We start from the raw sequence: 15,433 nt of genomic DNA, 5'->3' as shown, positions 1-15,433 counted from the left end.
AAAACATTAGGGCTTTATACTCTGGGGACAAAATCTATTTTTAGGATATGATGTTTAAAAATTGTGTTTGAAAATCAATACATTCATGAAAATAAAATCCAACTGTTTTTTAACATACCCTGTCTCCAAGTCTGAGATTTATGCCATCAAGTTCTAAAAGAGAGAATGCCTGAACTGTGGTCTCTTGTTTCAGCTCCTCTTTGACTTCTTGAGAAGAAAGCCTAGACCAAGCTATGTGAAATCCCACTGAGTTGTTTGTAGGGGGAACATCAAAAGAACACCTACAGAAAAGCCTGGACTCAATCAACTCCACCAGAACCTCTGGCCTTCCTGCAGGTGGAGGTGGCAATGAGGCAGCCAGCTGACCTGGGGAGAAAATGCATAATCTGTAACTGGGAATCTTAGACAATGGAGACTGGCTTATGGAAAAAGCACTCAAAGACTGTAACTCTGGGGTTTATCTTAAGAAAAAGCAAACTAAATTTAGAAAAATGATTATTTCTAGCAATCAACAAAGTAATACATTCATATTCTGGCCCATAGTCACACAAATATTGATAGCCAAGCAACCTATCAGCTCAAGCTTATATTAATGCAGGTTGAATATCTGCCTTTGAAAAGTCTAACTCTTGAAAAGAAATTTGCATTCTTTGAAGCAATTATCTTTTCTAAAAGATGGAACAAACAAAATTAAGGTTTAGCACCTTATAATTCCTTGTTATAATGAGAAATAGCCACAAGAATGTAAAATCAAATTACTTTCTCTTTTACTGTTATAGTTTTCTCTTGTAACTCAACTCATCATTACTCTGGGCTGAAAGAGTTATTCATTGCAGAGGTGATTATACTATCTTAGTGAAACATCTTATTCCTTCCATTTTTCTGAGGTTAAAGAAATTTGAAGTTTCCTCTAGGAACTCACAGGAAGATTTTATATAGTTTTGAACTCTGGGCATTTGCAAAATCAAATCTGGAGATCTGAAAGTTTTGTGGATAAGTTTTTTGTTTAGTTTTGTTCTGTTTTAGAAAGGAGAAAAATATCTGAGTGGTAAATTTTTAAAAGAAGATTTTAAAATGTTCTAAAAGGTGTAATTTTTCTATTTTATAAATATGCTAATTTTAGGACAATCACAAAATAATCTTTCAGCCTTGCCAAGTAGATTTTGGAAAATTCTGGAAAGACCTTGAAATCTTTTCTGTGGAGAAAATGTACTTTTAGATATTTTACAGTGTTATTTTGTTACAGTCCCAATGACAAATGAATTATTTTCAAATTTACCTAGTTAACAAATATTTTGCTAAACATTTTAAACATTAGACCAAATCAGTATATTCAAACTTGAAGGAAATAGTAAACTACTTTTGAATATATATTTCATTTTAAATATTATATGTCTGAGTAAAAATTTATCCTCAAATAAACTAGGAAAAGGACATTTATTTTAAAACAGGGAAAAGCTATCTATGGAAATGATTATTAAGAATAAGAGAAGACAAATAACTGAAAAAAATAATTCATGACGATTAAAATGTTTGAATCAATACTTCAAATAGAGAACTATCTGGGCAGATTGATCATTGCTTGCAACAGTAGAGATGAAAGAAAATTTGTTATATTTAAAGAAAAAGGTTTAGAAACAACAGATAAATTATTTCAACTTAGAAAATCAACATTAGTATTCCTTTGTCAATTCTAATATTAGTATGTATTAAATATATTAATACATTTTCCATTTTATCATGAAGCTTTATTGACTTTTGACTCAACACTTTCATTTAGTGTTACTTCCCCAAATTGTGTACAATTTGCATAGCAGAGTTTTTTTAATTAATTGCATAAATGTTCTAAACAGCATAAGTAGGTGAAACTTATTTATTCAAGAGGAAAAAGTGATTTTGCTACAATACATATACAGTACAGAGAATTTATATCTATTATGCAGAGTAGTCAAGTAATTACATTTTATGTTTACTGCTATTATGAATATTGTTTTATTACTTTATGAACTTAAATCACAGGGCTTAATTAAACTGACCTCCACATACAATAATAGCTTCTGTAAAATATACAAAAAAAAGGGCTAGAATAAAACCATTTGGAATAGGGCATGAAATAGAGGATGAAAAATCAATTCAGAGTGATGATTTTGAGGATTATTATAAAACTCTTTAAAAAATACCAAGCATAATAATTTCTAGGCCTGATATTTGAACATTATATGATCTATCCTGATTTATTTTATGTATTTGTGGCTTGTTCCACCATATAAAACACCTCTGTTAATTAAATTAATTATATGTCAACAGTCTCTCATGCATTTCGGATATCATATTTGGCCAACAAAATATGATAAGGCTAATAATCCCATAAGAGGCTAATAGTTCAATAAATAATTTCAATTTCTGCCCATCATGTAGGCAGATGACATACATTTTATCACTTAGATAATCTACTTAGAGTAATTTTTTTTTTTTTTTTTTTTTTTGAGACGGAGTCTTGCTCTGTCTCCTGCGCCCGGCCGAGTAATTTATTTTAAGGCATATTATAGTAGGAGGATTTAATATTTGAAAAAACTTTAAAACATTTAAAAAATAAAAAATAAAAAGTATACATTGAAAGGAAGAGAAAAATTTTAATAACTATCAACATCATTGATGTTTATCTTTCAAGATTTATTTGACACAAATACAATTGTTCCCTTAAAAAAAAAGTATTGTTGTATTGTATAATGTACTTCTATATTTTAATGGTGTTTGCAAAATATTTTGTCGTGTTTATGTATCAGAAATATTGAATCAATCAGCCAATCAGCAGTTACTGGATGTTTACAGGTTTCTTAAAACATTATTAGACAAATTCTGTTATAAATATTGTGCTCGCACACTTCCCTAAATAGTTCTCTAAGACATATTTTTGAAAGTAGAATTGTTAGGTACAAACACATATGGAGTTTTAAGAATGTTGATATGAACTGCCAAATTTTCTTATGAAAGATTCTACTAATAGACACACGTTTGCCTAACTCTCTGTACCTCTGTCAACTCGAGGACTATTTCTTAAAGGCACGATAAATTTATTTTTATTTTTGATAGCTACCAGACTTTGGTTATATCAAATATCAATATAATTCAACATCCAAAGCTGCAGAATATAATTATCTGTTGAAATAGTCTAGTTTATAAAAACATTATTAAAAAGCGAAATATGATACTTACGAACACAATCACCTCCTATTTCAGTTTCATCAGAACCACATGGGTGTAATTGTGCATCAGAAATAGCTGCCAAAAGTTAAAGTTTGTATAATTATTCAGTTGGGCATGAAGATATAAATCTACATATATCCAAGATGACAATTTATTGAGGGATGATTTAATACAGACTAAGACTTTCTTAATTCTTCTCTTATTTCATAACATTTTTTCCTTTTAAGGGTGAGATCAAATGGAAAGATAAGGCATCATATTTCAAAACAAAGCTTTAATATCTTATTTTCTAAGTACAAATCTGCGTTTTTAAATAATGAAACACTGACAATATCAAATGCAGGCAAGGATGTGGAGCAACACGTGCTGGTGAGAATTCAAAATGGTACAGCTTTTGGAGAACAGTTTACTGGTTTCTTACAAAACTAAACATATTCTTAGAATATGACATAGAAATCATGCTCCTCTATGTTTACCCAAAGGAGCTGAAAACTTATTTCCATACAAAAACCTGCACATGGAACTTTATAGCAACTTTATTCATAATTGCCCAAACTTGAAAGCAACCATGATGTTCTTCAGTAGGTAAATGGATATGCTGTTGTACATATAGACAGCATGGAATATTATTCAGCCTTAAAATGAATTGAGCTATCAAGCCACAAAAAGACGTGTAGGAAACTCAAATGAATATCAAGTGGAAGAAGCCAATCTGAAAAGGCTACCTACTGGGTGATTCCAACTATATGAAATCCAGGAGAAAACAACACTATGGAGACAGTAAAAAGAGCTGTGGTTTTCTGGGGCTGAGAGGAGGGAGGGGTGAACAGGCAGAGCATGGGGAATTTTTAGGGTAGTGAAACTAGTCTGTATGTTACTATAATAGTGAATACGTGTTATGAGAAATTTCTCCAAACCAATAGAATTTACAACACCTAGAGTGAACCCTAATGTAAACTATAGACCAGGTGATAATGGTATGTCAATGTAGGTCATCAGTTATAACAAATGTAGCACTCTGGTGGGGGACGTCGACAATGGGGTTGGGGGACTACGCATGTGGGAGATTTACAGGGTATATGTGAAATCTGTAATAATAGTGAAACACACTATAATCTCCAGAAATGTATGCAACAGTTGGTTTTATGCCAGTTTCTTGGTAATCGATTCCCCATACTCATTTACAGGATTACACCACCAATGAGCCAAAGACAGAGGTGGTAATACTTACAACCCAATGTTCTGAATACAGTTAACTGGCACAAGAGCAACTATCTAAACAAAGGTAGGCTCATCGGATTGCTTCTTGAAAGAATTTAGTATTTAAACTAAAAGACAAGAAGTTGGAAGCTGAGTCAAGTTAATGACAGAGCTCTATATGAATGTCTAGACTACTGTTGCCAATATCTGGAAGCTGATCTATTTCTCACACTTTCTGAGACTTTCCTATGTAACTCTTCTTCAGATCCAATGACATATCCTAAAACCCTTAGATGTGATTATCTTTTACATTATTTTCAGTTGTTTTTTGTTATGTGCAAGCCAAACAGACTTGAAATAACCTTAACCACTAGACATGTACATGTATATATAAAAGACTGCAGTATTCCTATAAAGCATGGGGCCAAAATACACAATCTTCTTGCCCAAGGACTCCCTAGAACTGTGCCCCATCTGTGCTTGGGGGGTTTTATCATCTTTTCTTCTTCTATTTGCTTTTCCCAGATTGCTTTCGTAGAATACAGCCAGCACCCTGGCTCAAATATTTAATATTAGGATTAGACAATTAAAAATCTCTAGAAACATTAGCAAGGAAAAAAAGAAACCATTCTGCTTAAAACCTTCTGTTTCTTCCTGATTCAACCATATGCCAATAATTAAACTATCATAAAGTAGTAGTTGTCAAGAAAGAAAGCAAATAAGTGGAAATCTAGTTTCAAAGCATGTAAGATGTGCAACATTTGAGGTCCTGTGCACAGTAGTGGAACATTGTTGGGTTGCACAACTAACTTGGGTTAGCAGAAGGAACACTGTAAAGAAAAGAAATGCTTGATCTGCATCATGAAGCAGTAAAAATTTGTAAGAGGTTCAAGCAGAGGGAGGAAGAAGTTTAAGGTATGGAGAAGAGCACAGAGCAGAAAACTGCAATTGGTGAGACATCAATAACAGGTTGTAGAATATCCTCGTTGAGCATGCAAGCTTCCTGAGATCAATCTAGCTTTACCAGTCACTACCTGTGATGTTGGGTAAGTGCCTATTTTCTCTGAGCGACTCTTTTTGTCCATAGAATAGGAATATTTATTGCATGCATCCTATTCCAACACAATGGCCTCATCTACGTCCTTCCAACATGCTAGCAAAACTCTTTCCTAGGGGTCTTTGCTCTTGCTCTACTCTGACATGATGGCTACGTGGCTTGCTTAGCTTTGGGACTTCCCTTCTCTCTTTTTTAATAGCTTTATTGAGGTATAATTGATTGAATGTATTTAAAGTGTAATTAATGACATGTTTTGACATATGAATACACTAATATCTAACCATAATCAAGATAACAGTATTTCCATCACCTCCAAAAGTTTCTCTGTCCTTTTCTAATCCTTCTGCCTGCCACTCCTCCACATTCGTAGACAGCAACTTATCTGCTCTGTCATACAGTTTAGATTACATTTTCTAGAACTATAAATATAATTGTACACTATGGACTTTATGTCTAGAAAATTTCATTCCTCATATATGTTTGAGATTCAACTATGTTTTTGGCTTATCAATAGTTTCTTCTTTTTTTCTTACAGTGAGGTCATCCTACAAATATAGTTCTTTTCTCTTTTATTGAAAAGTAGTATTTCATTGTACAGGCTTATCATAATTTGATTATCCATTAACCCATTGACGGATATTTGTGGTTTTTTTTCAGGTTTTTCGCTGTTTTGAATACAGCTGCTTTGAACATTCACGTAGAAAACTTTTTAAAAACATTTGCATTCATTACTCTTGGCAAATATTTAAGAATGGACCGGCTGTGTCATATGGAAGTATACGTTTACTTTTTAAGAAACTGCCAAATTATTTTCTAATGTTTGAATGTACCATTTTACACTCCCAGTAGCAGAATACAGCAGTTCCGGTTGCTCCATGGCCTTGCCATCGTGTAGTATGGTCAATCTTTTTAAATTTTATATATAATATAATGGTATCTCATTGTGGATATAAATCCATTAAACTAATGACTAATGATGTTAAGCATATTTTTATGTGTCAATTTTCCATTATTATGTCTTATTTGGAGAAGTGTCTGTTCAAATCTTATTACAAAATTGTTTTCTTATTATTGGGTTTTGAGAGTTACTCATATATTTTGGATCCAATTCTTCATCAGATATATGAATTGCAAATATTTTTTCCCAAGCTATGGCTTCTCTCTTCATTTTCCTTTAGTGTCCTTCAATGAGCAGAAGAGTAGAAATTCACAATTTTGATCGAGTCCAATTTATATTTTCTAATGAATCACAATTTTGGTATTATATTTTTAAAATATTTGTCTAATCTAAGATCACAAATATTTCCACCTAAAAGTGAAAGTATTCTCTCAAGTTTTGTATTTTTAGCTTTTATAATTGAGATTTGAGTCTTTGATGATTGTGAGATGGGTTTTTCTTTTTATTGTATTTTGATGATATGAATCAAAGTTATTTTTTGCATATGAATTTCAATTAACTAAAAACACAACCCTGTTTTCTATAGAATTGGATCTATTCTTGTGTTTAAGATCAGTTTACTGTGTGTGTCGGTGTTTTTCTGGGCTCTCTATTCTTTTCCATTGATTTATTTATCTATCCTCATGCAAATACCACATTGTCTACATTATTGTAACTTTAGAGTAAGTTTGAAGTCAGATAATATAAGTTGTCCAACTGTTTATCAAAATACTTTTAGGTATTATAGGTTTTTCATATTTCTATATTTTAGAATGAGTGTCAATTTCTAAAAGAGAGCATGTTGTGATATTCATTAGGACAATTTTGGAACTATAGTCAATTGGAGGAGAAGTGACATCTTAATATCATGTCTTTTGATCTACAAACAAGGTTTATCTGTCCATTTTCTTAGGTTTATATAATTTTCCTAATCAAAGTTTTGTAGTTTTCACTGTAAAGGTCTTACACATCCTTTACCATATTTATTACTAAATGTCTTATATTTTTGGTACTATAATTGGTATTTTTAGATAAATGTTCTGATTGTTAATTGCTAGCTATGAAAAAATACAAATGATTTTTAAACATTGATGTTGTTTTCATTCAACATTGCTAAGCCCACTTAACAGCTCCAGTAGCTATTTTATAGATTCCACTAGGTTTGCAAAATAGGTGATCATGTCATCTGCATTTATATTCATGAGGAATATTGTTATATAGTTTTCTTTTAATGTCTATGTCTAGTTTTAGTATTAGAGTAATGCTGGCCCCACAGAAGTTTAGAAATAGTCCCCATTCATTTTTTTCTGAAAAGAGTTTGTGTAAAATTGGTATTATTTCTACATTAAATGTTTGGAAAAATTCCCAACTGAAGCCATCTGGGCATGCAGTTTTCATTGTGAGACAGATTTTTAACTAGAAATATAATTCCTTTAATAGATACAGGGCCATTGAAGTTATCTATTTACTTTTGATTGAACATTGGTTGACTGTGTATTTTATTTTATTTTTATAGAATTAGAAGGTATAAGTGCAAGTTTTGTTACATGAATATGTGTAGTCTGTATATTTTAATAAATTTGTCTATTTCATCAGTTTTCAACTGTATTGGCATAGAGTTGTTTATAACTTTTTATTATATACAGAATCTGTGGTTGTATCACTGCTCTTATTCCTGATATTGTTAATTTCTGTCTTTTTTTTTCTTTTGTATTGATCAGACTGGCTAGAGAATTATTAATTTTATCGAATCTCTGAAATAACCAATTCTTTATTCTATTGAATTTTCTCTCTGGTTTTTGTATATTCTATTGCATTTATTTTTACTCTGTTTCTTTCATCTGCTTACTCTGAGTCTATTTGTGCTTCTTTTTCTAATCAGTTAATGTACAAACTAGGGTCTTCAATTTGTGACTTTTCTTGTTGTTCAATATAGACACTTAGTGGATTTTAATTTTAATGAACTTCAATTTTTGCGATATTCTAATTTTCTTAATTTAGGGCCTGGAATATGGTTTTTCATGGTAATACTTTCATATCTACTTGAACATCTTTGCTGCTTTTTTGTAAAGTCTTTTCTGCATGTCATTTAGATCAAACTGGTTGAAACAGTATTTTGGTCTCCTCCATTTTTGCTGTTTTAGTGTCTACATGCGTGATCAATTATTGGCAGATGAGTATTGATCTCCAGTAATAATCGCAAATTTGTTTATTTCTCCTTGCAGTTCTCTCAGTTTTGTTTATGTATTTTGAATTTGTTATTAGGTGTTTAATCATTTAGAACTGTCATATTCTTTTATTGAACTGAACAGTTTATTATTAGGAAATGATCCTTGCTTTTCCTAGCAATATGTCTTGGTTTTGAGTCTACTATGCTTAATATTAATAAACCCACTCTACATTTCTTGTGATTAATGTTACCTATGTATATCTTCTTCTATCCTTATACTTTTGAACTCATTTTCCTTATATTACTTTTGTACCAACCTAATATATATATAAATCATATATAAATACATATAGCAACATGGTGGATTTAAACCTTACAATATCCACAATTATTTAACAATATTGTAAGGTTCAAATCCACCATGTTGCTATCCGTGTTCTATTTATTCTATTAGTGCTTTGTTCCATTTTTCATTTTTATCTGCATTTAAAAATATGGAATATATTTTATGATTTCATTTTATACCCCTTGTTGGCTGATTAACTATAACGTTTTGTTTTATTTTAGTGGAAACTTTAGGGGATATAGTATACATTTTTAACTTCTCATAGGCTACATAGGCTAACTTTAATTGATACGATGACACTTCACATGTAGTATAAGGACCTAACTAGCTTGCTAAGTAGAAATACAAAAAATATAACAAATATGTATATTTCCATAGAGTCTTCTAAATAAATAATATTTCAAATATATAACCTTTTTTAGAATTGCTTTGATTGCAATTGTGATCTTGAATTAATATTTTCCTTGACTTCTAGAAGGCTCTAGGGATAGATAGATTGTGTGAATATATACACATATATACGAATTCTGTGAGAATCAAAACATCTTCATGAGACTACGATATTAAAGTGAAATTTTGCCCTCTACTATTTGCTGTTTTGGTGATTTTAAAATTAAATATTATGACTCCTAACTAGATAGGGGCTATTGGTTGCAGACAGCAATACTTCCAAATAAAAAAATGACATTTCATAGACTGCCTTCGAAGATAAAGATGATCCTGGGAATTCTTCTAAAGTAGTTATGATAAGAAGGCTTTTTCCAAATAAGCTCCTTAAAAGGGAGTAAATTTCAGTTAGCAGAAGCTCTCTTTCACCTATTGAACTTTCTCTTTTATCCTGTCTAAATGCAGATAAAGAGGCTAAAACTGGAGCTTCATCCTGTCACCATGAAGGAAAAGATTAGTGACTTTCAGAGACCTCAGCCTGACATTGTAAAGTGGCCAAATCGCCATCAGCAGAGAACACCTGCTCCAGATATTTGTTCGGCAAGAAAAAGAAACTCTTAAGTAGATTAAGTGACTGTCATTTTTGTTTGCTATCTATGCAGTCTAATTTAAGTTCTAAGTGGTATTCCAAGGTAAGCTTCTATCGGCAAATCAGAGAGAATAATTCATGCATATGTCTGATTAACAGACATTAAGAGTAAAAAATAACAATTGTCTCCCAGAATTCCTTCTCCTAATTACTTAGAGGACTTGAATGTGGAGATTATAAGGTACTTTTGAATGTTCTGGGTTAGGAAATCGAGTGGATGGTAGTGACATTAACAAAACAGAAAATATTTTAAATTTGGAAGGGATGTCATAAAATGCAAATCTTAAATATTATGTTTTTAAATTCAGTGTAAAAAATATTTCTAGTGAAGTGATTATTTGTATTTTGTGTTATTCTCTGGTGCGAAAGTTTCGTTTTCTTTTTTAATAGTTGTCAATGTTTCTTAAACTAATATAGATAAATGATTGGTTTTTCTATGAAACACAGAATTTTCCACAAATATTTGGCAATATTATAGGAAGATTTATAAAAATTAAATATTTTTTATGACAAGAGTGCCAAAAAATATTTTTAAAGTTTTTCAAAAACTCTTGCCTTGGCCACCCAATAAGATTGATGCATCTCTCTGGATTTTCTCCTTTCTAATGAATGCCGCTAGCTTTACTAAACTGAGCAGATGCTGCCCTTTCTTAGTAAACAGACTGCCAGTTTTAGCTGGACAGCAGCTGTGTATGGAATGTGAAGGTTTACCAGCTCACTCCTTCAGGATAATTCTCCATAGACTTCTCAACGCACACAGAACAAAACGCAGAGCTCCCTAAATGATCAGGCCTTGCCCTTTCAAACTCCCGTCTTGTTATGTTCTCTCTCACTCATTGAGATCTAACATTTCTGTCCAGCTTTCACTCTCATGAGTACAACATACTCTTATTGCCTTAGGGCCTGTCGCTTGCTGCAGCTGCTGTTTGAGACGTTCTTCCCCTTGCTTTCTGTCCGACCAAGGAGAGTTTAACCTCCAGCTCTCAGCATCAATGCCCTTTTGTTAGACGTTTCGCTGGTGACGCTTCATTATATATTTCATCCTCTCTCACCTTCAGTATTCTCTTCTACAGCATTTTTAAATCTTTTCATTCATCAATTGCAATTTATAATTGCATGAATACTCTGTGCCATGTAGGCAGGGACCACATTTGTTTTGGTCACCCCTCTGTACTAAGGAGATGCTGTGTTGATTAGAAAATAAGCATGACTCCAGCAGTACATATGTGTGAAATGATTAGTGCGTTATTATTATACTTGTGGAATACCGCCAATAAATACCTATTTGAATTAATACATTTTATAAGTTTATTATTTCTATCTTATTATAATAATACACAATAATTTTTTCTTATTTCTTTTTTAAAGATAGAACTGCTGGCTTGCAGTTAATGATAAAGTAAATCTAAACAATTCAGTTTTCCATAAATATAGTATGTATTTCAAAACAGTGAAATAAAATTCTATGTTGAGAACATTATCTTTCTTAGTTTCTATTATCTTGTAAAGTAGACAATAATGCATTATTTGCTTTGAGATTATGGCCAATAATGATATATTACATCAACTTTAGATGTCATTTGGAAAAAAAACAGTAGTTAAAAACAGTTGTGAAATTGGATTGTGTGTCATTGTTTTTAAGAAAAAAGATTGCATTACAGACTCATGAAAATATTAAAATTTTTATTTTAATATTTTCAACTCAAAGAAATAACCATAGGAAAAAACTTATTTTAATTATTATTTTTGCTGACATTAAGAGACAGATTTCTGAGAATAAGAATGCTAGAAACTTAAAGGAATCAATTTTTCTAATAATACTGGTTTAAATTTCAAAGCTACGCTGAGCAAAATAATTTTTGAGATTGGATATTTTATATGTATATGTGTATATATACATATTTATGTATATGTATGTGTATATATGTGTATATATACATATCTATGTATATGTATGTGTATATATACACACACACACACACACACATATAAATATATTGGGTTATTAAAACCTAAAACTATGTTTCCTTTTAACTACTATAATAACCAACTAAGTGATTTTACTTGTTTGCTGTAATTGTGTTATTTGGGGTCGGCCAGCTTGGGGAGTCTAACAACCTCAGTAGTAAAATGTTCATGAGTGTTACCCATATAATCATCACTGTTGCTGAATCAAGTGTTCGTCTGTTTTGATAACACTGCCTACAAGAGTATCTCCCGGAACTTTCAGTGTCCTATATATGGTTGAACCCAGGTAACTAAATTGGGGTTTGAGATTCACATAAAGGTTGCAAAAATAATAGAGAATTTGCACTTATCAATCTTCCACAAATGTTAACATATTACAAAGCCATGATATATTTGTCAAAACTAGGAGATTTACCTTAGGACTGCACTCTCAAATAAACTGAAGACTGTATTCAGATTTTATGAATCTGAATTTTTCAGTTTTCCCAATCAGGATATCCCATTGCATTATTCATCATTTTCTAATCTGTGACCGTTTTTTATTCTTTCCTGGTTTTTCATAATTTTGACATTTTTGAAGAGTACTATTCAGGTATTTTGTTAGTGTGTTCTTTAATTTGGGTTTATATAAACTTTCTCATTATTAGACTAGGATTATTGCTTTTGGGGGAAGAGTACTACAAAAGAGAAGTGCTCTTATTATTACATGTTATCAGGAGACATGTGATGTCAACATGCGTTATCACTAGTAAAATTAACTGCAATCACTTGATTAATGTAATATCTGCCAGATTTCTTCACTGTAAAATTAGTAGGTTTTTTTTTTCCTTCTCATACCCAATTATTTGGAAACAACTCAAATGCAGCCAACAATCAAAATGAGGGAAATTATTCAAAATCTTTTAGGTGAAGTAGTAGCAACAAATATTTGTAATTCTTTAAAGAAGCTTCGTTTCCTTGCGTCTATTTAATTATCTACTCGTATATTTACATAGTAAGGACTTAGGGATATTTACTTTAATCTTTGAATAATATTCAGTTTATTTTTAGATATTGTCTGAGGCATTCCACTAGAATGTAAGTTTCATGAAGGCAGAGATCTCCTTTATCTTGCTCATTACTGTAACTCTAAGGCCTTAAATAATTTCTGGCACAGGATAAACATTCAATAAATATTGGCGAATGAAAGATGAAATAATATAAAATGTATATTTTTATGGTAACTTTTACTCACCCTTCTTCATCCTTTAATTAAAAGAGGAATAGACTTGAGGAAACCAAAGAATTTTTAACACACTCAATCATTATGTCCAGTGGAAAAATGTGAGATGTCTGCTTTGATGCTTTCACATCAAATATTTGGGGAGACTTTACAATCTTGGCAAACAATCCTAAAGAAATCTGACCAATGTAAACAGAAATTTAGCTTCAATCTAGCAATAATGGTAGACCAAGTATCTTACTGAGATTTGCACTAACTCAATACAACCTATCCAGAGAATGTTACAAATGGCAGAGTTCCATGAATAACAGTCATGTGAATTACTGATGTTTTCTTACCTTCCGCACAATAGCCCATACATCCCTGAGTTGGTTGTAGTAAGTATACAAAAAAGTTCCCACAGTTTCTTACAGACACTGGGATTTGAAAGAGACAGCAGTCTTTTGCAGTGCTAAACAAAAACTGCCATGTTGCACAAGCTGTCAATTGCTTGATCTCCCCAGGAGATGGCAGTGTTTCTGAATCTCTCAGAGACAGCCAGACGGGGGCCTGAGTTCCACAATGGTTCATCTTTTGCAGCAGAGAAAACAAAAGTTGAAAATTCAATTTATTTTCATCTATTGTAGCTATATCAACTTTGCATTTTATTCTAATCAATCCTTAAAATATTATTAATCATTAAAAAAATTATAGCTTGCACCTGTTCTATACAAGGAAAAGTAGTTTCAAGGAATACTAAATTTAAGGGTAGACATCTCATAATTAATATACTCATTCAATTACACATTCAATGTAAATATTAATACATTTATTCCATTCATTACATCTGTATTGTAAACAAGAGAAATTAAATCTCAGATACCTTACTAAAATAGCTGATACATTCTAAAATAAGACAAGTCAATCTGAAGTTATGTTAACACATAACACAAAGATAAACTGATCTTGGAAAGCTCTTGCAAAATTGCTTGAAATAGTATGTACAAGAAGTTAATGCATAGTTCAGGAGGCAATAAAATCGGGGAGAAGGAAGGTATTGCTCAAAATCTGGTGATGGAAAAGTTGTTTAGTAATTTAGAAATAATACAGTTTGGTGGGGTGCGGTGGCACATGCCTGTAATCCCAGCACTTTGGGAGGCTGAGGTGGGCGGATTGCCTGAGGTCAGGAGATCAAGACTATCCTGGCTAACATGGTGAAACCCCGTCTCTACCAAAAACACAAAAAAATTAGCCGAGTGTGGTGGCGTGTGCCTGTAATCCCAGCTACTTGGGAGGTTGAGGTAGGGGAATTGCTTGAACCAGGGAGGTGGAGGCTGCAGTGAACTGAGATCGCAACACTGCACTCCAGCCTGGGCGACAGAGAGAGACTCCATCTCAAAAAAAAAAAAAGAAAAGAAAAGAAATAAATAATAAAGTTTAAACCTCACTTGAAGTCATTTATCAAAATTCTTTTTAGATGAAAAATAGAATTAAATAGAAAAATAACCCAGGAAAAATAAGAAGAAACTATGTATGACTTGGGAAGAACCAGGGCCCTTACTAAATGCATGATCTTGGACAAGGCACTCAACATCCTTCTCTTTTATATTAGGTGGAAGTAGTACCCACCTCAAAGTGCCATAGTGAGGTATAAAGTAATGTGTACAATGCAACTTCTACATAGTAATGGCTCAAAAATCGTTAGCCAGGTTATAATACTTATTATTATTTCTATGCTTAAAAGCAAAGGAAAAACATAAAGTAAATATTGATATATATGATTGAATTATAATTTTTAAAATATAAGATTAAAGTTAAATAATAAAATTATATGTAAATAGTACTATATTAATTGTGTTATATTTATGTATAATTATACTATATTTGTTATTTTATTTTAACCAAGTAATATTATCCATTCAAAAACTCTAAGACTACAAATGGGCACAACGTACAAATAGGTAATTCACAAAAGAAACACAAATGCCTAATAAATACATGAGAATATTCAGTATTGCAAAAGACATTTTTATGTACTGCTATTGGAATTAAAAATTATCACTATGTTTTAAATGAACAACTATATGTATCAAAAGCCTCAAAAAGACTTTAACCATTACTAATTTAACTTATAAAAATCAATCTTACTAAAGACACTAAAATTAAAACAATAATTACATGTACATTTGCTAATTACAGAATTACTTATTATAGCAAAATCCTGAATGCCCACACATGTGGTGATGGTTTAAATAAATATGATACATGTATGACATAATATTATTTTCAAACAGGAAAATGATAATGCCAT

General features: G+C 31.5%; 1 protein-coding gene across 1 annotated transcript in view; it reads right to left on the bottom strand.

The window, feature by feature from the left end:
- The window catches only part of VWDE (von Willebrand factor D and EGF domains), a gene marked incomplete at its 3' end in the record, with an annotated part of 72,538 nt that overhangs the window by 44,925 nt on the left and 12,180 nt on the right, over positions 1-15,433 (bottom strand). Inside the window, 3 exon segments of the mRNA XM_032755719.2 lie at positions 119-366; positions 3,217-3,282; positions 13,482-13,713. Of these exon segments, the coding sequence (XP_032611610.2) occupies positions 119-366; positions 3,217-3,282; positions 13,482-13,713 (546 nt within the window).

This window comes from Hylobates moloch, unplaced genomic scaffold (assembly GCF_009828535.3).
Source record: "Hylobates moloch isolate HMO894 unplaced genomic scaffold, HMol_V3 SCAFFOLD_1, whole genome shotgun sequence".
Taxonomy (NCBI): domain Eukaryota; kingdom Metazoa; phylum Chordata; class Mammalia; order Primates; family Hylobatidae; genus Hylobates; species Hylobates moloch.
Note: the sequence above shows the minus strand (reverse complement) of the source record. Positions and strands in the feature narration are given on the sequence as shown.